General features: G+C 39.2%; 1 protein-coding gene across 11 annotated transcripts in view; it reads right to left on the bottom strand.

The window, feature by feature from the left end:
- Positions 1-24,580, bottom strand: part of GIT2 (GIT ArfGAP 2) — a 47,924-nt gene that overhangs the window by 10,220 nt on the left and 13,124 nt on the right. The window contains exons 8-17 of one of the 11 annotated variants that reach the window (XM_033098505.1): positions 19,201-19,246; positions 19,058-19,063; positions 18,034-18,085; positions 14,611-14,683; positions 14,265-14,362; positions 13,345-13,456; positions 10,746-10,888; positions 8,605-8,754; positions 4,663-4,911; positions 2,931-3,020 (exon numbers count right to left, since the gene is read on the bottom strand). In XM_033098505.1, the coding sequence (XP_032954396.1) occupies positions 2,931-3,020; positions 4,663-4,911; positions 8,605-8,754; positions 10,746-10,888; positions 13,345-13,456; positions 14,265-14,362; positions 14,611-14,683; positions 18,034-18,085; positions 19,058-19,063; positions 19,201-19,246 (1,019 nt within the window). Of the gene's footprint in view, positions 1-2,930; positions 3,021-4,662; positions 6,235-8,604; positions 8,755-10,745; positions 10,889-13,344; positions 13,457-14,264; positions 14,363-14,610; positions 14,684-18,033; positions 18,086-19,057; positions 19,064-19,200; positions 19,247-24,580 lie in introns of those variants that run through there. The other 10 variants (XM_033098510.1, XM_033098508.1, XM_033098506.1 and 7 more) reach the window with 10 other exon arrangements.

The raw sequence follows: 24,580 nt of genomic DNA, 5'->3' as shown, positions 1-24,580 counted from the left end.
TGAACAATGCAGGTGTGAACTGCACAGGTCCACTTACACAAACATTTTTTCAACTGACACAAACAGTTCAAACCCGTGTTGTTTAATTGGTGATTGGACATCTTCATATGCAAAGGGCACACTTAAGTTATAAATGGATTTTCGAATGCTGGGGTGGTTGGTGCCCCTAACCCCTGTGTTGTTCGAGTGTCAACTATAAATGAAGAGCCTTGTTTAAACATATGGAGACTCTATAACCTCATTTAAAAGAGTGTCTACTTCAGAGCAAGTCCATTTAAGGAAGTCTACATAAACTCTAATAGTTGCTCCTCACTGATAATGCTGTCTGGCCCTCCGGAGGCCCTATGTGGACAGGCAAGGCAGCCAGCCCCGGTGGGAAAGACGCCTTGTTCACGTCACATTTTGCTCACCAGCTCCACGGCCCCTCTCAGGGCAAATGCTCTTTCTCTGTCTGCTGAGGTCTTTCCTATTCCCCACCAAGTGCTCTATTTGGTCCTAGCCACTCTAACACAAAACATTTACACTGGGCTCCTAAAATTCACTATGAAGTTTACTCATTCAAATTCCTCTGGCAAACGATTAAAAGTGTTAGCTTGGAGCCATATGAAAAGTCTGTAAAGCTAAGTTCCATAAAACCTGCTACAATTTTTAAGATCCCTTTGTTTATATCTCCTACCAGCAAGCAGTTCTACTTCACTTGCTGCCTTATTTTGATCTGGCGTATGAAATCAATCAGTTATTGGCTGCTGGAAGTCTGGATGGAAGACCAAAGGCAGGCACTAAATCCAGTGCACATAGGCTCTTCCGGAAGTGATCTCAAAACAAAAACCTATCTCACCTTTCGCAGGGAAAGTTTGACTAATCTTTAAATTTCTTTTCCTTTAATCTTTATATATACATTCACACACACATATATACATAAATGTAGGAAAAAACTTCCATTTAAGTAATTATTCTGGCAAATTCATCCAGAGTTGCTCCAAGGAAAAATACAGAATATAGAATTAAGCCCAGAAAAATCCCACATTTTTATAATGGATCTTTTTGCCTTCCTTCATGTAAATTTGATAATTATAAATCAAATGCATCACCTCCACAATGACCAAAAGTACCAAGTTACATTCAAACATTTTAGAAGAGTAACTCATACGTCTAATAGAAGTACTCAGGAGATCTTTCTCAAGTGCTGAAGACAATGTATAGCAGTAACCACCCCAGAAATCAGTTACTTACGCATTAAGTCCAATTTTCATTGTTGTCAAACGAAAACACGTACAGGATTTCAAATTAGCCGGCATTTAATTTTGTGACAATTACTGTAAACATGCAGAGCTAAGATCTAGTAGTTAAAAGTGCTGCTCTCTCAAAGCTGTTAATAGAAAAAATCACCTTATAGCTGGTGCTGGTTCAGATTATTTAATAGATTTGCAGTTTTTTTCTGAATAGATGCTATAAAAACCTAAACTCATACATGAAGTTGTCAGGGACAATCAGGATTATCAACCTAAATGATTTAATTGCTAATCTTGTATAAAACTCTGTTTCAGCAAGCAGTCCTTGCAATGATTCTCAAAAGTACCTCTCCCAAAATTTTTTTTAAACAAATTTCACAGTAGACAAAAGAAGTTTACTTCACTCTTATTAACAAAATTTCAAATGAGGTATTTCATTTCTATTAACTGTTCCTTATTTTAACTAAAAGATTGCAATAAAAACATTGCAGTTCCGTATCAGAACTGCTCAAAAAACTAAGTATCATAAATCGAGAATTCTTTTTCATAGACTTCAGAAGTGTAGAAAGGAACCCCCAGAGGGCCTCGATGAGCCACATGGCACTGGCAGTGGGAGAGAACCATTCTCCATCATTCCTACTGACATGGAGGGAATGGACAAAGGCCCAATGTGAACCCCACCACGTCTGCAAAGGTGGTCCCTCACCCACAGCCATGTTACCTCCTCTCACCTTAGTTGCGCTCTCATTCTGCTAAAAAAAAAAAAAAAAAAAAAAAAAAAAAAGGAATGAGCTGGGACCTGAGTTGCAGGTCTTCAAACTTGCTGTGACTTTCCCAGCTTGCCATCATACACTCTTCATGCATAAAAGTGTTTTTTAAATTGACAGTGGTTTTGGGAGCAGGGATGTCACCTAAGTCCCTAGGGCCCTTTCCCTGACTTACCAAAAGGCTGGGTATGGAGGAGGTGCTTAATAAATACTTGTTACCTGGCTACTCTAAAAGGAGCTTACCTGAATCCATACTGTTACTAGGAATATAAGTTACATATCAGAAGGTTGGACTAGATCAGCTAATAAAATGAACAGCTTCATACTAACAGCCGCCTGCACCTCCAATGCTGCTATGTGCTGCAATGCTGCTGTGAGATGCAAAACTGCAAAACCTTGGTTTGTCAAGTATGGGGAGGTAAAAAAAAAATTTAAAAACATGACGTCTTACTTAGTGGTTCAGTTCATCCAAATATGCTAGTTTTAATCTGATAACTGAAGCACTGAACAAATTTGACAGATTTCCATTACAATATTTAACCAGCAGCCAGCTAATTTTCTGATTGTTTAAAAAGACAGTGTACGCTCAGAATAAATTCAGTCACAGGGTGAATTGCGAACTTGGTTAAATAGTAGATGAAAATGAGTAATGTGGAGTTAGACAAAAGGAAGGCCGCCTCCTATAGACATGCGTGCGTGCGTGTGTCCGTGCGCGTGCGTGAGTGCATGCATGCACGCGCTTGTGTGTGTGTGTGTGTGTGTGTGTGTGTTCCGTGCACGCTGCTGTTCTGTGAGACACCAGAAGGGAAGCACTGCCTCATGCGGGACAGGGACAGAGGGCAGTTAGGGAGGGACAGGAGGGCCAGAAGCACAAAGCGCTCAGGGGCACCGCCCCTCCTGCAGAGAGCAGACCGTTCAGAATGTACTTAACCCTTCGGGTGCTTTCATCCCTCGACCAGGAAAGTGTGGAGGGGAAGGAAGGCAGGGACGAAGAGGAGGTCACAAGCGCACTCCTCCCGATCTGGAAGGGGAAAAAGAAACACACTCGGGAAAATACAAACAAACAAAACCCCTACCACCTACCCTAGCTTCCGCCCATATTTCCCAGCAAAAGAATCCTGAAAAGCTACTCATTCTGCGAGATTAGTGCTGATATTTCTGTGACAGGTGGGCTCACTGCCACGCTAGCCGATGACAGATGCCCAGAGATGTCTAATCCCTTAGAGAAATGCCTTCCATAAATTACTCAGAATTTATAAGGCTATTTTTCTATAAGGGAAAAGATAATAAATACCTAGCATAATTTGTTAAATTTGCCAATAGACATTTTTTAATAAACAGACTTAGACAAATATTTGTTTTTTAATCAGGACAGATAATATGAAAGGAGAAACCATATGAATGATTAAAAGTTGATATAGGTTATCGATCTACTTTTTAGTATAGATATAGAACTTTTGCAATAATATGACATTCTTACATTGTAAACGTTTCTAAAATAAAAAAGTACACTGTGAAAACTAACAAAAGTTGCTTTTCCTACATTTTGTTTTCAGTTAATACAAAAATAAAATTCATAATTTAGTTCAATGACATTCCCATCACACCAAGTATCTCAAATCAATTGCTTGAATGTTTAGCCCAAACAACTTAAAAAGTTGAAGTAATGTACTCCCACTTACAATATAACAACACTGTAATTTTATCACACTAAAGCTTGACAAAATTAAACTAGGGTTTAATTTACTAGACCATATCCTTTACTTTGCATTTACTCTGAGAATTTTTTGGAAATCCTCTAAAATTTGACTGAAAAAAATAAGAACTTCAACATTCAAAAAGATAAATATTACTCTCTGAAAAAACATCACATAAGTTCAAAATGTCTGTAACATCTTGTCAAAACAGTTTGAGAAATAAATTAATCCAAAAGAAACATGATATTTGAAAACCTCACAACACAATACTTCTTCCACCATAAAATAATATTGTTAGCAGCCTGTTACAGAACACAATCTTTGGAATACAACACTTGTAAAATCAATGTAGTTATACCTCATTTCTAGGACATGACACAGCAACTCTTTCTGCACGAAAGGGGTGGGGGAGATGCAGAAGCTAAGCAGGCACGTTGAGCACACGTGCAGAGGCTGTGGAGGCCCGGAGGTTTCTAGACCTATCCTGCATGCCCAGGCCACAGATGCCATCTGATCAGCTGAGAGGAGCGGAGAAGGCACCTTGAATTCTAAGGGCTCCAGTTCGTAACAGGGCACATATCTGTCTACCTTGAGGAAGATGGCACTTACTTCTGATGATGACCTTGACAATTTGTTTTTATTTTTGGAGGTGGGGAAGGAAGTTTGTTATTAAAAAAAGTTCCGATACTGGCTGGCTGGGAAAGATATTATGGATACAGGGGAGAAAAAGAGGAGGGGGGCTGAGTAAGAGCCAGAATCCCCTGTGGAAACTTCTGGCCAGTGGCCCTGTGTGCTTGTGGAAACATCGCAAACATCTGCAGACACGTTAATGCAGCAAACACAGGACAACTCTCGTAGCCCAGTTTGGCAAAGCAGAGACGTGGGGATCTGCAAGTTCAGAAGAGGAAATGCAAGAGTCAGGATGGACAGAGTGTGAACAGCAGAGGTGCCAGTGGTGTTACTTACGTGTGCAGGGAAAGGCTGGAGTCTCGTCCTGCTCTCTTCGGGATGGTTCACTTCTCCCATTGGGAGATACGGTTTCTGACCCGATCCCGTCTCGTACATGGACATAGGCCTACTGCCTCGGGCAGACGGACGTCGCTTTAAGGAAGAGTGGTTGGAAGTGTCTGTGTACTCAGAACCAGTTTGCACCTGATATATATTGGTTGTGGCCTGTTTCCTGAGGTTCGAATTTTCACTCTGGAGTGTTTGAAGCTGAAAGAAATGTTTGGCAGTGGGACTGTGTTTTTCTACAGCAAGCAGAAAAAAGCAAACACCAAATAAACGCATACAACTACCAGCTTTAAACAATACGAACAAATAACAGCTAGATGGGTTCAAAGTAAAAGGCAACTATAAACAAGAACTCTTTCTTCTAGAATGAATGAAACACTATCAACTCACTTCACCACGTAAGCATATTAAGTAGCTTAATTTCTGAATGTTGCAGTTTGGATTTTTAAAAAAGGAAATGTTTAACCACTTAAAAATTGGTCATGGCGGTCCTGGGAAATGTTTGCAGGCAATCTGGACTCTGGATTATTCTAAAGCTGTTTCTAGCAAGAGCTTGAGATCATTGAGACATCACTTAGGTAACTTGCTTTTCAAATGAGCCCTGAGCAATTTGCAAATGCCAAAAATGCCAGCAGACACCATGGAAGCGGCACAAAGATAACCAGAGTCGCTTTGCAAAGCAAGAAACACAGTGAAGTTCAGTTTATGAAAAATCAAACCAATGACTGCTTCCCAAAAAGCCAACAAGAAAAATTATGGTCAACAAGTTTTTATTACATAATACTCTTGATGTTCCAAACAATTTAGCACTTTTTTAAAAATAGAGGGAACCAAATCATGGTACGTTTGCTATATTAACATATCACGAAGAACACTGGAGACCTATTGAACTATGTTAACATCTTCATGGAAATGCTCCACGTAGCACGCTCACTTCGCTCTGGTGATGGATCAGCTTTCAGCCAGGGCTGGAATATGTGGCCTCTCTCTCCTCTGGCTTTGTCACCCCAAATCGCGACCATGATGGCGTTAGCTTTAAACACTCTAATCTACCTGGCACCACCCCCATGTTAGTTAGAGGCTGTCACTTGGAGACCCTGAATGCTCTTTTCATTCCTCACATGCAGGCTGCTTGATGGTGTCTGATGAATTAGAGTTAAAGGATCAGCAAGGCATTGTGTTACTCTTTGGCGTCTGGCATTTTAACACAATTAACTGGGTCCAGTCTGCAGTGTCCTTCCCCTTGGTGCTCCTTCATCTTCCATGACATGTTATAAGCTGGGTGTGGTTCAGCTGTCTGTCTACTCTTTGACAGAGATTGTAAAATCTGACCAAATTCCCCACCAGGGTCAGGGCTTAAGTCCGCAAGCAACTGTCTCTGCACCAGAAGATCATTACTTTTTCAATAGCAAACCCATTCAGTGTTAGGAGTTACTTTCAATTTTTATTTAGGAAGCACCGATCTGTGAAAAATACACCAATAGTGGCTGCTCCTCTTCATTAATTAGCATCTTTTCCAAGCAACTGTTAAAATGTGAAAGATCAGATACAAATCATGCTACTTTGTCAACTATATATGTATAAAAACTTTACCTAACTTTGACATAAAATCAATACATCTTTGCAAAATAAACATATTCTGCATACTTTATATTAATAGTGCCAAACTTTTGTGAAAGCCTGACTTGCTGCCCCTGCCACAGAAATATCCTCATTCTTGGTTTTCTCAGTGATCCAAGGAATGACCGATTGCTTCTACACCACAAAGGCTTTCAGAGTATAACTTATATCTGCAACTCTCTTTGCAAAGAAGGAACAGCTGCAAAGTGACAAGCAGCCACTGAAAATTCCTACATTCCAGGACACAGACAGGCGTAAGGTGCCTGTCAAAACTATGTATTAGTGAATCCATATCCTAAAGTGAAATGGTCAAGAGGCAAAGAATGAGGAGCATAACTGACACATGCCTGTCAATGAAGGATTGCGGTGTCTGGTCACGTGCTTATCTGTCTACGTAAAAACCTTCTCTAAGAGCTTTTTAGACAAGGTCTTGAAATCTGAAACTTTGTCTTAACACTTCTCATGCCTCTGAAACATCCAGCCTAGATTTTGCTTGCATATGTTTTGATGAGTACAAGTTCTTGGTCTCAATTTTAAAACATTTTAGTATTCTGTATTTAGAGAGATGTCCTCAGATAAAAATGGATGATGCTTATCTTAATAAGACTCAGACTGCACTTTTTTGTTTGGAAGGAGTATAACAGGAAATGAAAAGGTAACTCAATAATTTCAGAAATCAAAAGCATTTCTAAGAATTGAGGAGCCAATCTATTAGCAATGGCAAATAATTTCACTCTGCATTTCTTAAAGAAGCTCAAGACATTTGCGTTCAGAGACAGTAGGTTATCTCTGGCGATTTCTGTAAGCACTATAAAGGAACATCACAAAAACAGTGATGCTTAGCAAGTTGATTTACAGCGGCAAACTCAGCATGTTTCGAAAAAGGCACCTCAACAGAATGATTAGTTCCATTAATGGGTCAAACCGTAATTCATTAAACAAAAGATATTTCAGAAAAGACAGAGGAAGTGCAAGCCCTGTATGTTATGGCAAAAGGGCTCTTGGTCTGTCTTGTCCACAAGTGCACGCCAGCCCAAGATAGGGCCAGCGTGGCCCAGGACAAGTGTTTGACTAAAATTGGATTAATCCTCAGGCATTCTTGTCCCCTTCTATTATAGGTAGTGGAGCCATTTATCTCAGAAGGTATCAAAAAATGAGGCAGAACTCAACACCAAAAGAACCCAAGACCAAGCCCCAGGCCAGGGTGCGGTGTAGAGTACTTCCCTAAGAAGTAGAGGGGCACGGACCTCTTTTTAGCTCTATGGCCTTCCTTTAGCAAGTGTCATTGAAAAGGGCCCAGCTACAAATGAAATGCACCATGTCCTCTGTTCTCGATAAAAAAGCATTACTCTTCCAATGACAGCATGAAGACACGGCTACATACTTTGTTCTGTTTCTGTTTAAGGGAAGTGTACAAAACCTCATTTTAGAGAGAACTGAATATTGAGAGCATTACCCACAAAGTCTTGGGCAGAATTCAGAATTTTTTGACTTCCTTTTCTTAGCAAGCTCATGAATAACCCACATCTTAAGCAAATTCTGTGCTACTATTAGCCCCACTCCTTTCAGGGATTAATACATTCACGTATTCCTGGCTATCTCAAAAAGCAGTGGATGAGAAAATGCTGAGCAAATGGGATTGTTCCTTATTAGCACATAATTCTCACTAGTGCAAACAAAATGCTTTCTTCTATTTATTGCGAACCTGCTTTGTGGCAGGCCCTGCTCCAGGATCTGAGGACGTCATAAATTAGTGGTTAAGTACTGAGGGAAACTAAAGCGGGGATGTGGGATAGGGTTGCCAGGGCAGGGGTGAGCAACAACTTGTAAGAGTGAAGAGGGGGAGCACCCCCTGCGTGGCGTGGCGCTTGGAATGCTGATAAGCATCCACCTGTCCAGGGCCGTCACCTTCGCCGTCTTCACGGTGTGATTATTCTTTAGAAGGAGCAGTAGGAAGAATCACACCCCTGGAGTCACATCCAAGACCCCAGGAAGCACAGGACAGTGCAAGTGCTGCCATAACTGATACCAACGCTTACTAGGTTGTATGTTGCTTCTACTCGGGAAGCTTTCTGGATTTCTTTCTAATCCAAGCTACTTCATCTAAAATATCCAAATACACAGTGCTTCCAAAAAGACAGCTTGGCCCAAAGATGTTTAGGTCTGTTCCAATCGCTGTTTTTCTTCCCTCTGACCACAAGCATCGTGCCTGGGATTCTCCCTTATACTATGGAGTTAAAGAGTCAACCATCCTGGCATTTATGAGCATGTTACCTTTTTCTGCATAATTCTCAGCTCGTCACTCAAGTTGTTATTCACCTTCATTAGCTGTTGTATCTTGGCCTCAGAAGCCACTAGAGCGTTTTTGACCTCCATAAATTCCTGCACAGTGACTGGTCCATCTGATAAATCTGAATCTAGGCTCTAAAAATAAATTGGGGAAAATGTTCACAATCTGAGACGATGATAACATTCAAGACTAACAGCTAAAGAATTTCAAATTCTGACCATGCCGGCTGGATTGCAAAGTTAATCAAACCAAATCAAGGCTTCTGAGGATAATGCAAAACTAAAACATAAAGGTGGGGTTACTGTAATATTTGAAAATGTTTGAAGTCAATATTTTCCAACCAATAGGCAGTGGGGCTACAAACCTACTCTTGACAATGACTCTCTAAGTGCATTTATCTTGTCTTGTCTGCCTATCTCTTGCTCATTCATTTTTCTTTTTTATTCCTTCTTTCATTAATTCTTTCATTCCAAGAGATTTTTACTGAGCATCAGGCAGTGTTCTAGGGGCTTGAGATATATAAGAAAATAGATAAATATTCCTGTTCTATGGCATTTACACCCAACAGAGATTCTGGGGGTAAATAAAAATAAGTAACTATATAACTACATAGTATGATAGAAGGTGGTAAGTACTGTGGAAAATAGACCAATTGGAGCAGGGTAAGGGGCTGGGGAGCTGAAGAAGGGCTGCAGGTGGGTGCAGTTTGATCAGACAGAGGGGATAAGCCTTTGGATAGGTGAAATGTAAGCAGTAGCCTAGGAGGTGAGGACATTAGTCAAACGGCTGTCTGGAGGGAGAATGTTCCAGCCAACAGCAGAGCTCAGCTAGAGGGAGCGGGTGTGGAGGGCGGAGGGGAGTAGGAGGCCCGTCAGCCCACAGAGGACCCTGCCTTGTAGGGTCCGGTTAGGACTTTCCCTTTCACCTAGTGAACTCAAAGCTTCTGGGGAGACTGGGCAGGGGCGTTTCAGACAGGCGGCTCTTGCAGTCCCCTCCACACTCCCTGCGTCTGCCAACGGCACCACCATTCTCCCAGTCATGTGAGCTGGAAATCTCCAGACACAGCTTCTATAAGTCTATCTCCCCACTTCAAACATCCAACTTATTGCCAGGGCCTATCTATTCTATCTTCCTGCTCATCCATTCTCAAACATTAGCTGAGCCCTTCTGTGGGCCAGGTTGGGGCCAAGGTCCTGGGGATTTAGCAGTGGGCTGACCAGCCAGACCTGTGCGGCCCTCTCCTCGGGCTCCCACTCTGCTGCAGTCACCTCTCTCCTATCCGGACCCTCCCAGCCCAAGTCCTCACGCAGCCTGGGCCAGCTCTACACTAACTGGGTTTCCTTTCCCTACTCTCTGACCCTCCAGAACACTCCTCCCAAAACAGAGGACCCCAATTGGCCGACCATCACCTCCTGCCCTGGGCTCTGCGCTGCCCGCTGAGGTCCACTCTTCAGGCTGGCATCATGTTCCTCCACAGTGTGACCCGTGCCCTTTTCTGCAGCTTTGAGTTCCACTCCTTTTAGGCTGTCTCTACACAGGGCCCCCTTGTTTCACTTTCTCTCTGCCTAGACCACTCTTCCCAGCCTCTCCACATGCCTAAACCCAGGCATCCTGTAAGACACCCATTAAGAACCATCCTATTTACAAAGCTTCCCGATACTCCTCACCAACAAGTTGTCTCTTCTCACCCCCAAACCCCTCTGTTTGTGCTTCTTATGACACATAGCACTGTGTACCTTTTATTGCAATTCTCTCTCCTATTAGGCAGTGACAGCCTCACAGGAATGGGACTAGACCTCACTCAGGAGAGTACTATCCAGAGAAGTCACTCGGTCAGTATTTGTTGAAAGAATATAAACCATACCAGTCTCTTCTCACAAGTTTTATCAAGTCGCAATTGCAGCTGGGCTGTGATTCAGTAACTGACTCGGGGACAAAGGACCTCCTCTTTTAAAACTATCTACCTTGTTAGACCTTTGCTTGGCCCAAGCTCCTGGGAAACCCAACGTTACCTCCACAGCAGTTTTCACAGGCCTAGCCCGCAAGGGACTTACGAATAAGGCAACTGTGCAGGAAAAGAGATTCTAAAAAGCAGGCCCGTCTCCCTGGCGGTGTGTCCCCTCACCTTCTGCCTGTTTGCCTTGCTGGCAGCGGCCTCCAGATCTGCGTCTTCGTCCGACGCCACGCTGTCATAGTCCGGCTGGTCATTGTCTTCGCTCTCGATGCTGTGCTGGTTACTGATCGCTTTCAGTATGAGCTCCACGTTGTCTATCAACAGAAGCAAAGAACTTGACTTTGGGCTTAAAAAACACAACCCACCCCACCCTCCTCCCAAAAAACTATTGGGAGGATTTTTGAGTTTAGTCATTCAAAAGACTGAAAGAGAATGACAGAAATAGCAGTGCTATGGTCACACCAATATGGGGATAACGGAGCAAGTTATCAGTCAGACAGACAGCCTACTATGAACTGCACAGAGAAGTTTAAGCATCTCTCTAAGCTACGCCAAATGTGGGCAAATTAATTAGATGGTTTAGGAAAGAGCTGCTCCGGTTAAGGAGGCAGGTTCTCATGTTTCTAATCATTCCATGAGATTGCGTATAGCTCCAAATCCTGAAGATAAAGCTGTGCTAATGCAAGATTAACTACCGTTCTATTATAACTGTAACTTGTTTACAAGGTGATGTCACATTAAAATAGAAAGGAAATCGTTCAAGTTTAGCCTAGAAATTAGGTGTTCAAAAAACAGGTACAATGCTATTTAGTCAGCTGAATGCCAGTGAGAGAGACAGGAAAACATAAGAGAGACCCAGTGGACACACACATGTGCTAAGAGAAAGGTATGGTCTATAGGGGAGCAGGGATGACTCTACAGGCTCTAACATATTTTGAAAAAAAAGATTTCACAAATTAGCCAGGTTTTCCCAGTTTCTTTCGGGAATTTTAATTTGTATCACTCATAGCCATTGATACATGTTCTATCTCCTTCCAGTCTTTCTCTTCAGCATGCACAGACACTCATTATTTGCAGTAGGACTGGTCTGTAAAGTTGCTGTGAAGACTGAATTAGCAAATATTGAACCACTGTGCTAAGTGGAAGCACAGGTTTAGGTTCTTGTGAGCCTCTGGTCCCAACATTTTTGTCAATCGATCAATGTATAATCTTGTTTTACGCGTACGTGTGCTTCTGTTTAAAGACGCTTTGATATATATTGTTGATTAACTAACAGTGAACTCATGGCCAAGAGTATTGGCACATCACGGCCTTCCTGTTTAGTAACTCTAGACAGCACTTCAGCACTACACTCGGGGGCCATTTTAAACAGTGAAATCACTAACAAAAAGCACACAAATGTGAACAATACGGCACTAAATAAACATGGAAAAAGACACTTGTTTACAATTTAAGAGTTGAAACAAAAGGCAGAGCATTGCCTCGTTCAATTTCAGCTGGGAATGTGTATTTTGGGTGACTCAAATTTTCTACCGCTCTGCACATGTCCACAAATTACCATGAAAGAACTGTGAGGACTGATTTTGGGGTTACAAACACATTTTAGCAAACAGGTAACTTTGCAAATATGGAATGGGTGAAAAATGAAGACTGACTACATACTTATACTTACATGTGGCATATTCACTTGTACATATGTATGTATATAAAAGTTTTTCTTACAAAACTGGGACTATATTAAACTAAACCTTCTAAAAAACTAATATATTACTTTCTACTATGTCACTACATATTCCAGAAAAATAAGTCTGCGCACTATTCAAATTTGTGACTGATCGTTGCTCTATTATTATTTGCTTCCAATGTTTTCAGTGTTCTATATATAATATATATAAAATCATCTCTGATTATTTCCCCTCAATTAACATCTAGAAATGGAACTACCATACATGTACATTTTGAGACTCCAAATTTATGAAAGAACCCCATCATTGCACCTTCAACAAAATTTAATACACTTTTTTAGAACTTATTTATTCCTGGTTGAACCAGTAAAACCCACAAACTGTTGTCAGTTAATGATTATTTATTGTCTTTGGGAAATGTGATGCTGACTGAAAACTTAATTTTACGATACTGCTTAAATGTGTTACAATTTAAAAATGTCTGATTTCTGTAATTAGAAAATCACCAATGGGGATACAGTATTGGGGCTGATGAGGAAGTGTATTCCTGAGCATGGAGACAGGACCCCGAGCTACTGAACTAGACTCAACAGGGCACCTCAGAAATAGGTACTCGATGCTCTCCTTATTTTAAACTACACTAGACATCTAAAACTCTCACTAGACATCTAAAATTTATAGTAATAAATTTTAAATATTTAGAACTCGTTTCATAGGTGAGCTACAGCAGGTGAGCTGTACTTTCAATCAAGAGGGTTTATTTTCTTAGGTAATTTAACAAGATCTAAGGCAGACTTTTGGGTTAATTGCACGATACAATTTTATAGGGAAGACAGGGGACCCAAGAGGCAAAAATCATATATAAGATAAATGTGAATAGCAGTTAATAACATTGAAATATTTATAATTCACCAGGGCTCAAAGAGGTAAACTTTTCGTCACAACATATTACCAATAAAACTTACAGGGCCTTAACTAAGCTGTGTGTTGGTGACTGCCTTAATTATTTTATAACTTTGAATCTAACACTTGTGTGACTTTTACAAGGCCAAAGAAGCGAACACTTAGAGGCGGGAAACAGTTACCTTTTGAACTAGAGAGAGGACTGCCTTGCTGTCTCCTCTTGGCATCGCTGAGAATGTCGATAACCAGCGTGGCAAACTCATGGGCGTTAAACCGAGCTAATTTCTGTCTGCCCTGAAGGTGAAAAAATAATTGGAAATACTCCCAAGTGTAAAAACACACATAAATATTCATATAAAACTAGTTGGACTATTGTTAGACTTCAGCAAAGACCTTTCAGCATGATTAAGGGATCACTAATCACAGCCATAATTAAACCAAACATTAATACTTTCCTTGCAAACAGTTTAAAACCATTTTCCTAAGAGAACTATATAACATGTAAGTTCTTACAATGCATATTTATTTTGGGGAACAGACAGAAAATGGTTCTACTTAATGCTTTTTTTTTAATATCAATTCAGTTTTGAAGCAGACCTCGTAGTGAAAAATAAGGAATTCCCATGTGAAAGCTGTACTTAATTTTGAGGTTTCTGAAACCAGTTAACAAAATTACTTTTCTGAAGTTTGCAGCAACTTCAACTCTTATCTGCAGCATGAGAAAGCCCATCTTGCCCCATCCTTAACAGCTTAAGAGTTTCCTTTATTATAATATATACTTCATTAATTTGATTGATGAAACTTTCATAAAAGTCTTTAGGCTGCTTTCTTTGATTACTAATGAAGTTAAAACATTTCTTCACATTTGAAAGCCAGTTATAGTTCCTCTGTGAAATGTTTTATGTTCTCACCCAGTCATCAATTCACATCTATCACTTTTGTTATCAATTTGTGATTTGTGTGTGTGTGTGTGTGTGTATAAGTATTAACATTTGAATCAATCAAAAAAATTTAAAATGCCTGTCTTGGGAAAAGAAAATACCAAGATTATCAGCTATTCTCGAAAGATCACTACCAGTTACTCTGCAGACCAGTCACTTGCCTGGTTCCGTGTCGATGAGTACTCGGGATTGACCGGAAGGAAGGGAACGACAGTTGTTTCAGTCACCAGGGTGCTGTGGTTTTGCGTGGCAAGCCAGACTAGCCAGAGGAAAGAGCCAGAGATAGAATCTCATCACCACGGGTGTGCCACTGCTCCTCTGAGAGCCGCAGCCCCGCCTTACTAGGGAGACTCGGGAAAGCACACTTCGAAGTCAACATATACAAAAGTAAACGTCCACACACGTGTTACCAGGACAGTAGAAATTGGGCAAGTAAAACACTGAGGCTGGCAGCTTGTCACTGCCCACTGATAACAGAAGCTTATTAGATAAAGCCACATCAGTCACCTGCATCAGTCTCTCGCCTGTCAACTTCATCGTACACATCCATGGCAAGTTCTTCAAACAAATGATTACTTAGCTGCAAGTAAAAAAATATCAGGAACACAAGGGACAAGGATTAACACTAGCAGAATGAGCAGGGACTGTGACATATTCACCCTTTTATTTCCAGTGTCTGATCCAAAGCCAGTGCTTAGTAAATACCCACTGCTACGCAGACAATCCCATTTCCAATATAGTACAGATGCTCTAGGAGCACCTGCCTCCCACAGCAGCCTCACTGCTCTATGTGACTGACGCAGGTAAGAGGCATCGCGAGTGCCTGTCTCACACACAGGCGCCAGGTCTCTACTCTTCGTGTGCTATCACCCTTTCCGTCTCGTCTTCTGCTCTTGGGAATGTTTGCCAGTTCCCCCAGGTATAAGGGATCTGAAATCCTTGGCAGGATAAAGACACCAAAGCATGCTATTTTGAGAGGACTGAACATGCCACTGCACAAAAACATCATCCATCACCCAGACGGAAGCCTGTTTGCTATCCTCCTCAGGAGCAGCCTTCCAATCCCCAGAAGAACTGAGTGTCCTCAACAATGGACAGCCTGGCTCTTCAGTATGCTGTGCAGGGACAGCCAAGAAAACAATCCCCACACAGACTGGGTGCTCGCCTGGCAGCGACCGAGACGGGTAGGATAATTCAGGCCTTCCTCAACACAGACGAGGCTAAACCCTTGTCGGGTTCCGGCTCTCTCTCCATTTTCCTCAGAAAACGCACCCTGACGCTTGGCAGCTGTTACTGTGTAGTTGACTGCTTCCCCATTCTGTGAGGACAGATGCTAGATTTGTTCTATTCCCTACTGTGTTCCACAATGTGCACACAGTATCTAGCACTGAGATGGCGCTCAGTACACATCCCCTCACACATTGACCATTTTTAGGCAGCAATTTTAAATGCTGGCTACATGAAACTCATGGGAACTTGTTAAAATGCGTACAACACATTGTTGGGCGACAAAAAGCAGGATATAAAATTCTGTAATTATGATTGCACTTCAGTTAAAAAAAAAGAGGCATCTAAAAGAAGAACTAGAAAAAATATACCAAAATACTGAGCCTGAATCCATTAAGAATATAGTGAATAAGGATGATTCCAAATTTTCTCCCGTGTGGTTACACTACACTTATAACTAAAAATAAACTCTGACAGTCTTATTGCTAGATAAGGTAATGAAGGACTGGAAACTTGGACTTGCATCGTAAGTGTCTAGTCTCTTTCCTCTTAGGGGTTATAAGCTGATGCTATTATCACTAACAACAAATACAACAGCAATACTGATTCAGGGCTTACATTCCAGGCACTGTGCTAATATCCTCATATTTAATACTCACAACACCTCTGTGAAAATAGGAATTACAATTATCCCACTTTACAGACAAGGAAATTGAAGCACAGAAGTTAGTAGCTTACCTAACGTCACAAAGCCAGTAAATGATGGATCTGAGATCCAAGTTTAAGTCTCTCAGAAAGTTAACATTTGCTAAATCAAGGAACACATTAGTCTTATTATATTTCTCCCAGCTTTTCATTAGGGAGGGAAGGCGGAAGGGAGAGAGGGAGGAAGAAAGGAAAGAAGGGAAGGAGGGTGATAGAGATGGAGGGAGGGAGGGAGATATTGTAGGATCAGTACTGAACTGGCACTGGTAAGAGCTGTGAGGATATGTTCCTTCCCACTTGTGCCAAGGAGACCACAGGGTAGGATCAATAACAGCAGCAGCTCACCTTCATCGAGCATGTCTGATTTGTAACCCCTGATCTGCATCTCCCTTCCTAGGAGAGGACGCCAAGGCTCAGAGACGCTGAGAAGCTTGTCAGAGCCGAGCTCTGTACCTGACCAGTCTGACCCAGAGTCCAAGTTCTGGAAGGCTGTACTCAACTGTGTTCCAGATATTGATCTGGTGCCTGCCATATGCTAGAGATTAGTATAGCTACAACCTCAGCTTTCATGTAGCTTTCAGCCTAGCAAATATAGGATAGTCAAAGGGAGCTTTGGGTTTATCTATAATGTTGGAATTATTTAAAATAAAAATTGGCTTACATACTGTAAGTAATTAAAAGGAAATCACAGAATATTAGTGTCATCTGACTCCAAAGTTTATCATCATAATTACCTTACTGTATGATCTCCTTAATTTAAGAAAGGCGATAAAACACAGACACACAAAACCGTAGATATAGAACACAGAGACACCAAACAAATTGCATAAAATACATTTATTTCATATTACAGTTAAATACTAGTAGTGATAAATTCATTTTCTGTAATATTTAGTACTTAATATTATATGTTGCTCTAGTAAAGGGTCTTCTGTGAAAAGGGGACTAAAGAGAAAATCATAAATTATGGGAGTTGCAATTTCAGTTGGGTTTTGGGAAAACTACTACCTACATTGTGAAGGTGTTCGTATTTCCGCTGCTTGAATGATGAACGGGATGGAAGCTGGACAAGGGGGATGCTGCAGGCAGAGGGGACTCCTGAAAGACGCCTTGAAGGGGACAGCTCATGGCCTCAGGGTGCTAGCCCGTGACGAAATATTTAAGCGCGCACACACACACGATGGGAACCAGATGGGAAGCAGGACAAGAACAGAAAGGTGAGAGCTAGATGATGCCCTTAAAGGTTATGCAAAGAAGAATCTTGGTTCTGATCCTGAGAGCAATGAGAACAGGTGAGGAGTGTAAGCTGGTGGTGAAAACGGCTGGGAAAGCGCCCTGGTGAGGCTTCATTTGTAGGGACTAAACCAAGAGAAATCATTCCCAGAGAAGTGGATTCCTGACTAAGGCTGAGATGGGCAGGCTGGAAAGAAAGTCAGATTAAAGTGAGGCTTGCCCTGCAGAACTGGGCAAACTCTGAGCACATGCCCAGGGCAGGACCACCAGCTTTGAAAAGCATACATCTGCAAAGCTCTGATGAATGGCATGGGATATGCATGGCAGTTATAATGGTGGCTGGATCCCAATGGCAGCAAGTGAATCTATGGTCCTCACCATTACCGCATCAGCTTTTATCATTCTCTAGCATCCTATAAGGTCTCAGGAAGTAATCTCAAGAAGTGTGTCCCATTTACTTATTTACATTGGAAGAAACAAGGAACTCTTGCAAGGAGAAACAACTTCCTAATGTCAAAGGCACAGGCTTCACTTTTAAAATGACAGAAAAATGGCATTAGTTGAAGCAGAGCCAATAAACCGGATCTACTAAACTTAATAGCACTTCTAGTCTTCATCGCTACATACTAAATGGTCTGCTTCTGATTTAACAATATCTAAGAGTACGAAACACAGTCATCTGATGCAACAGGTAATGAGCCCAGAATAAGTATTGGCAGGATACATTTCCCATACTGGAGTTCACTAGGAAAGAAAGATACTCACAGATTGAAGTTTCTTCTTAGCAGCTTTTGCCAATTCAGACAAATCCAGGCTGCTAAGAAAATGTACAAAACTAATAAGCAAATAAAATCTTTTTTGTGAGCTCTGCAGAAGATTAAGATAGCCACGGGATCAAGATATTAATTACAGTTCATGGGCATGGTCGGAGCCAACAATTCTATAGCCCAATAGAATCAGTGAGGAAATTCTGAACAGAACAACTTGGTGAAAGTAACTCCTAGAAATACCATAATCATGTAACGTGGTAAAATGAAAAATCGTCACCTACTAACTAAAAGACAAAAACTATTAATATTATTACCAGGTTAGTCCCCAGGTTCTTTGTGTGAAAAGTCAATTTTCGAAGTATTAAAAAAAGCACGACAGAATACAGAAAGGGCAGAACATGAAAAACTAGAATGGCAAGATTGTATCTGGAACAGCAACTAATAATTTCATAAACTCTTGACAGTATTTGTGCAAAGGTAATTGGCTAAATTAACGGGTCATTCCTGCAGCCATGAACTCATCTGACCTTATAGACTAGGGATCGGCAGATTACAGCCCACTTTTTGTTCAGCCCATAAGCTAAGAATAGTGTTTACATTTTTCACTGGCTGGGGGAAAAAACAAAAGAAGAATAATATTTCATAACTTGTGAAAATTATATTAAATTGAAATTTCAGTATCCAGAAATAAAATTTTATTGGAATTTGTATGCCCTTCATTTATATAGTGTCCATGGACGCTTTCATCTACAACAGTCGAGTTCAGTAGTTGTGACAGAGGCTGTATGGCCCACAAAGGCTAACATATTTACTATCTAGCCTTTAACAACAACAAAAGTTGCCGCTCCGTGTTACAGACAAAGAATATACTCTCTCATAGTACAGAAACATTCTGTAATCTATAGACACAGTATACTGTCACAACTGGCTAAAACTGTGACAATATCACTGACTCCCATTTTCTTATGAGTAAACTTATGCTCTTTCAAACTTAAAGTTTTATATGGTGGTTTACTTACAGCCGTCTTATTTCCAAATTGTATAGCCATAAAAGAGAAAAATGTATGGGCTTTGTTAAACACAAAATATAATATACTTAAATACTATACATCCAAGGAAATGTTAGTGACAGATAAAATTAATTGTATTTCAGTGGCCTTACCTGTCCGCCATTTGAGGTATTATAAAGTGCTGTCCATTTTTGTGATCTGAAACAGAAACCAGCCAAAGTTTTGTTCATATAAACATTGATAAGATCGGTAAAGGAACACCACATTTTCTCAATTTATGTTTTGCAATTAGGATCTTCCCATAATTATGAATTATGTAAGGAAACAGAAGTTGCCAGATTGGCTACAAATTCCCAAAGACCTGGCCGGTAGCAAGGATCATATCCTTGTTTTCTTCTAGTACAAACGTCCAGACATCACTAAGCAGAAAATTTAACGCTCACCCTAATCCTTACGCTTTGTTCACCCCCAATATAACTGCTGCTCTTCAGCCATGGAAGGAACATTTAGGGAGCTGAATTAGCTCACAGCAGGCTTCCATAAACTCTTCATGTGACATTGGTGGAGCTTCCTTGAGCTTTAGTGGCTCACCTTCAAATAAATCAATTAGTATAAAACAGTCAAGGCTGGGGCAAGTGGTCTTGGCAGATCCAGGCAGGGGCTCCGTTTCCTACAATGCTGGCTGACTCAGTCCTAATCTCGCTTCTGGAGAACACTAGTCACACACCAATGAGTAGAGCCACTATAAGCATTCACATGTAGCTTTTTGTGTAAACATAAGCCTTTATTTCTCTTGGGTAAATACTTAGGATTGGGACTGCTGGGTTATAAATAAATGCATGTTTAACTTGGTAAGAAACTGCTAGACTTTTTTCCAAGTAGCTCGATCATTTTGTTTTCCATCCAGCAATGTATGAGCGCTACAGTTGCTCCCCCTCTTCCAGCGCTTGAATTATCTTTTTTTTTTTTTTAAGTTTTTTAGTAATTCTAACAGGTATGCAGTGGTATCTCATTGTGGTTTTAATCTGCACTTCCCTAATGGCTAATGGTACTGAGCTTCTCTCTTCATGTGCTTATTTACTGCCATTTGTATATTGTCTTTGCCCAGTTATTACTTGTTTGTTTGCTTACTGTTGAGTTTTAAGTATTTAGATATAAATACTCTGGATTCAAGTCCTTTGTTAGATACGTGATTTCCAAGTATTTTCTCCCAGTCTGTGACTGTCTTTTCATTATCTTAACTAATTTTTTTGAAGGGCAAAAGTTTTAAATTTTGACAAAGTCCAATTTATCAGTATTTTCTTTTACAGCTTATGCTTTTGGTGTTACATCCAAGTACTTTACCTAATCCAAGATCACAAAGATTTTCTCCCATGTTTTCTAGTTTTAATAGTTTTATGTTTAATAGTTTTAGGTTTTACATTTAGATCGATGATCCATTTTATTTTTATAGAAGGTGTGAGGTTTAGGTTGAGGTTCATTTTTTTGCATATGGAAGTCTAGCTGTTCAAACACTATATATTGAAAAGACTATCCTTCCTAGATTGAATTGCCTTTGTCAAAAATCAATTGAACATATTTGTGTGGTTTTATTTCTGGATTTTCTATATTGTTTCATTGATCTTTATCTCTTCACCATAACCACATTGTTTTGAGTACAGTAGAGCTTTATAGCAAATCTTAAAATTTGGTGGTGTGATTCCTCCCATTCGTCTTTTGCAAAATTATCTTGGCTATTCTATTTCCTTTGCATTTCCAAGTAAATTTTAGAATCAGCATGTCAATGTGTACAATAAATTCTTGAATTGCATTAAATTTACAAATTAATTTGCAGAGAATTGACATGTTAACTATACTGAGTTTTCCAATCCATAACCACAATATATCTCTCTACTTATTCAAGTCCTCCTTGCTTTCTTTCATTGGCATTTTATTGTTTTCAGTATATACATCCAATATATATGTTGTTAGATTTATACCTAAGTATTTAATTTGGAGCTACTGTAAATGGTATTGTTTTTCTAATTTCAGTTTCTAGTTGTTCACTGCTAGTCTACAGAACTATGATTGATTTCTGGTTGTCCACTTGGTATTCTGCAACCTTGCTAAACTCACTTATTAGTTCTAGAAACTTTATTGTAGATCTCTTGGAATTTTCTACACAGAAATCATACCATTTATGAATAAGGGGCAGTTGTGTCTCTTTTCACCTTTTATTTATTTTCTTGCCTTGTGGCTCTGGTTAGGATTTCTAGTGCAATGTTGAATAGGGCTGATCTTTGGGCTAAAGCATTCAATTTTCATCATTAAGGATGATGATAGCTGTAGGTTTTCCATAGATACTCTTTATCAGGTTAAGAAGTCCCTTCTATTCCTAGTTTTCTATGTTTTTTCTTTTTTTTTAATCATGAAAAATAGTGAAATTTTGCTAAATGCTCTGTCTGCATTAACTGATAAGATTACATAGTTTTCATTTTTTAGTCTGTTAATGTGATGGATTACAATTACAATAACTAATTCTCAAATATTTAATCAGTCATGCAAACCTGTAAATTCTACTTGATTATGTTGTATTCTTTTCTTTATATATTGTTGGATTCAATCTGCTAACATTTTGTTGAGGATTTTGGTGTCTATGTTCACTAGGGCTATTTTTTGGTGCTGTCTTTGCTGGATTTAGTATCAGGATAATGATGGCCTCACAAAATGACTTGAGAAGCATTCCCTCCCTTTCTAGTTTCTAAAACAGTATCATGAAGGGTTGCTGTTATGTGTTCTTCAAATGATTGGTAGAATAGTCTCATTTTATGTGCAAAACTTGAAATGTGAATTCCAAACAGTTAAGAATATGCATTAAGAATAATTGCAAAGCCAGCAAACCGTGTGAGTCATAAACTGTATTCACTGCATTGCTATATAGCAGCACTACTTCAGCTTGTTCACAGTATTCATCAGTGAAGGATTTTCTTTAACAGCATTTTTTTTTTAAGTACAAATTCTTTAAAATGTAGCATTACATATTTTCAATATCTCTTTCTTCTGAGGTCGGTGTTGGTAGTTTGTGACTTTCAAGGAATTGGTTCATTTTATCTAAGTTGGCTAATTTATGTGCATAGAGTTACTTACAGTATTTATTACCCTTTACTGTCTGTGGGATTTGTAGTGATATCCCACTCTGTGTATTCTTTCCTTTTTTCTTTGTCAGTATGGCTAGACATTTATCAATTTTATTGATCTTTTTTGAGGAATCAGCTTTGGGTTTCATTGATTTCTAACTGTTCTCTTTTTTCAATTTCATTGATTTCTGCTCTTTATCATTTCCTGCCTTCTGCTTGCTTTGGGTTTATTTTGCTCTTTTTCTAGTTTCTTGAGGGGGAAACTTAAAGATTTTAGACCTTTATTCTTTTCCAATGTAAGAATTTATCCTCTTAAGACCCATGGATTATTTAGAAGTACGTTTTTTTAATTTTCAAGCATTTGGGTACTTTCTAGTTATAGCCAGCTTAATTCCATTATGGTCAGAGAATACACTTTGTAGAATTTTAATTCTTTTAGATTTGCTAAAGTTTGTTTTATGACCCAGGGAATGGTCTATCTTGGTGACTGTTCGATGTATACTTGAAAGGAATAATGTTGTTGGGTAGAGTATACTAAATGTCAACTAGATGCAGTTGGTTGACAGTATGGTTTCAGTTCAATATCCTTGCTGATTTCTATCTATCAGTTCTATTTATTAATAAAGACTGTTGAGCCTCCAACAATAATTTTGGATTCGACCTTTTCTCCTTTTTCTCTCAAAGTTTGCTTCATGTATTTTGAAGCTCTGCTGCTGGATGTGAACACATTTTGGATTGTTATGTCTTCTCGGTCAATTGGTCCTTTTATCAACATGTTATGTCTCTCTCTATCCTTAATAATCTTCCTTGTTCTGAAGTCCCATTTTGTTTGATATTAACATAGCCACTCTAGCTTTTTTTCACTTATTGTTTGCATGGTATACATTTTTATACCTTTTTGCTTTTAACTTAACTGTGTCATTATATTTAAAATTGGTTTCTTATAGACTGCATATAGTTACTGTGTGTTTTTTGTTTTAAATACATTCTGATAACCTCTGCTTTTAATTGGTATGTTTAGATTATTAACATTTAATGTAATTATGATGTTTAGACTTAAGTCTATGACTTTATTTAGTTTCTGTTTGGGCCTCAGTGTTTTTTGTTCCTCTCTCTCCCCTTTCCTCTCTTTTTGTGAATCTTTTGAATCAAAATATCTTTTGATTATTTGAGTAATTTTTAATATTCCATTTTAATTTAGCTCTAGAGTTTTCGACCATATATCACTATTGTTTTTTTTCATGTGGTTGTGCTAGGAATTATAATATACATAAGTTTTTACAGTCGACTTAGAAATAATATATTACCATTTTAAGAATGCAATCTTATCTCCTAATTTTTCCCCCCTTTTATGTTGTAGTTGTCAAATGTATTACATTGACATATGCCGAAAATCCCACCAGACAATGTTGTAACTCTTGCTTTAAACTGTCATACATATGTTAAAGAACTTAAGAGGAAAACACAGTCTGTTATATTTATCCAGATACTTATCATTACTGTTGCTTTTTTCATTCCTGAGGTTTCAAGGTTCCCTCCGGTTTCATTTCCCCTCCATGCAAAGAACTTTCTTTAGCATGTTTCTTAGAGCAATTAATTCTCGCATTTTCCTTCATCTTAAAATTTCTTTATTTTGCCTTCACTCCTGAAGGTTACTTTCACGGAAAATGGAGTTCTAGATTGACAATTCTTTTCTTTCAACACTTTAAAAATATTGCTCTACTTCCTTTTCATCTCCATGGTTTCTAATAAGAAATCAAGTCATTCAAATAATTGTTCATCTATATGTTGTGTCATTTTTTTCCTTGGCTGCTTTCAAGATATTTTCTTTTTCTTTGGTTTTCAGCAGTTTGATTTTGATGTGTTTGAATGAGAATTTCTTTGAGTTTATCCTGTTTGCGATTCACTGAACTTCTTGAATCTGTAAGTTTGTTTTTTGCCAAATTTGGAATTTTTAGCCAATATGTCTTCAAATACTTTTTCTGCTCCACACTCTTTCTGAGCTCTTTTTGGGAATCTGATGCTACAAATGTGAACTTTTGATACTGTCCCATAGGTCCCTGAGGCTCTGTCCAGTTTTTTACCTCACACTTTTTTTTTGCTCAAATTGGATAATTTCTAGTGGTCTATTTTCAATCCATTTGCTCTTTTCTTTGTCATCTCAAATCTGCTTATAAGAAGCTCATCCAGTGAGTTTTAAAATTTTAGTTATTGTATTTTTCAGTTCTAATATTTCTCTTTGGTTCTTTTCTATATGTTCTGTTTCTCTGCTGAGACTTTCTATATTTCTATTTGTTTCAAGAAGGTTCATACTTCTTAAGAGTATGATTTTATTGTCTGCTTTAAAATCTTTGTCTGATAATTCCAACCACTGTGTCATCTAGGGTTGGCATCTGTTGACTACACTTTCTCTTGC

This window comes from Rhinolophus ferrumequinum, chromosome 25 (assembly GCF_004115265.2).
Source record: "Rhinolophus ferrumequinum isolate MPI-CBG mRhiFer1 chromosome 25, mRhiFer1_v1.p, whole genome shotgun sequence".
NCBI lineage: Eukaryota > Metazoa > Chordata > Mammalia > Chiroptera > Rhinolophidae > Rhinolophus > Rhinolophus ferrumequinum.
Note: the sequence above shows the minus strand (reverse complement) of the source record. Positions and strands in the feature narration are given on the sequence as shown.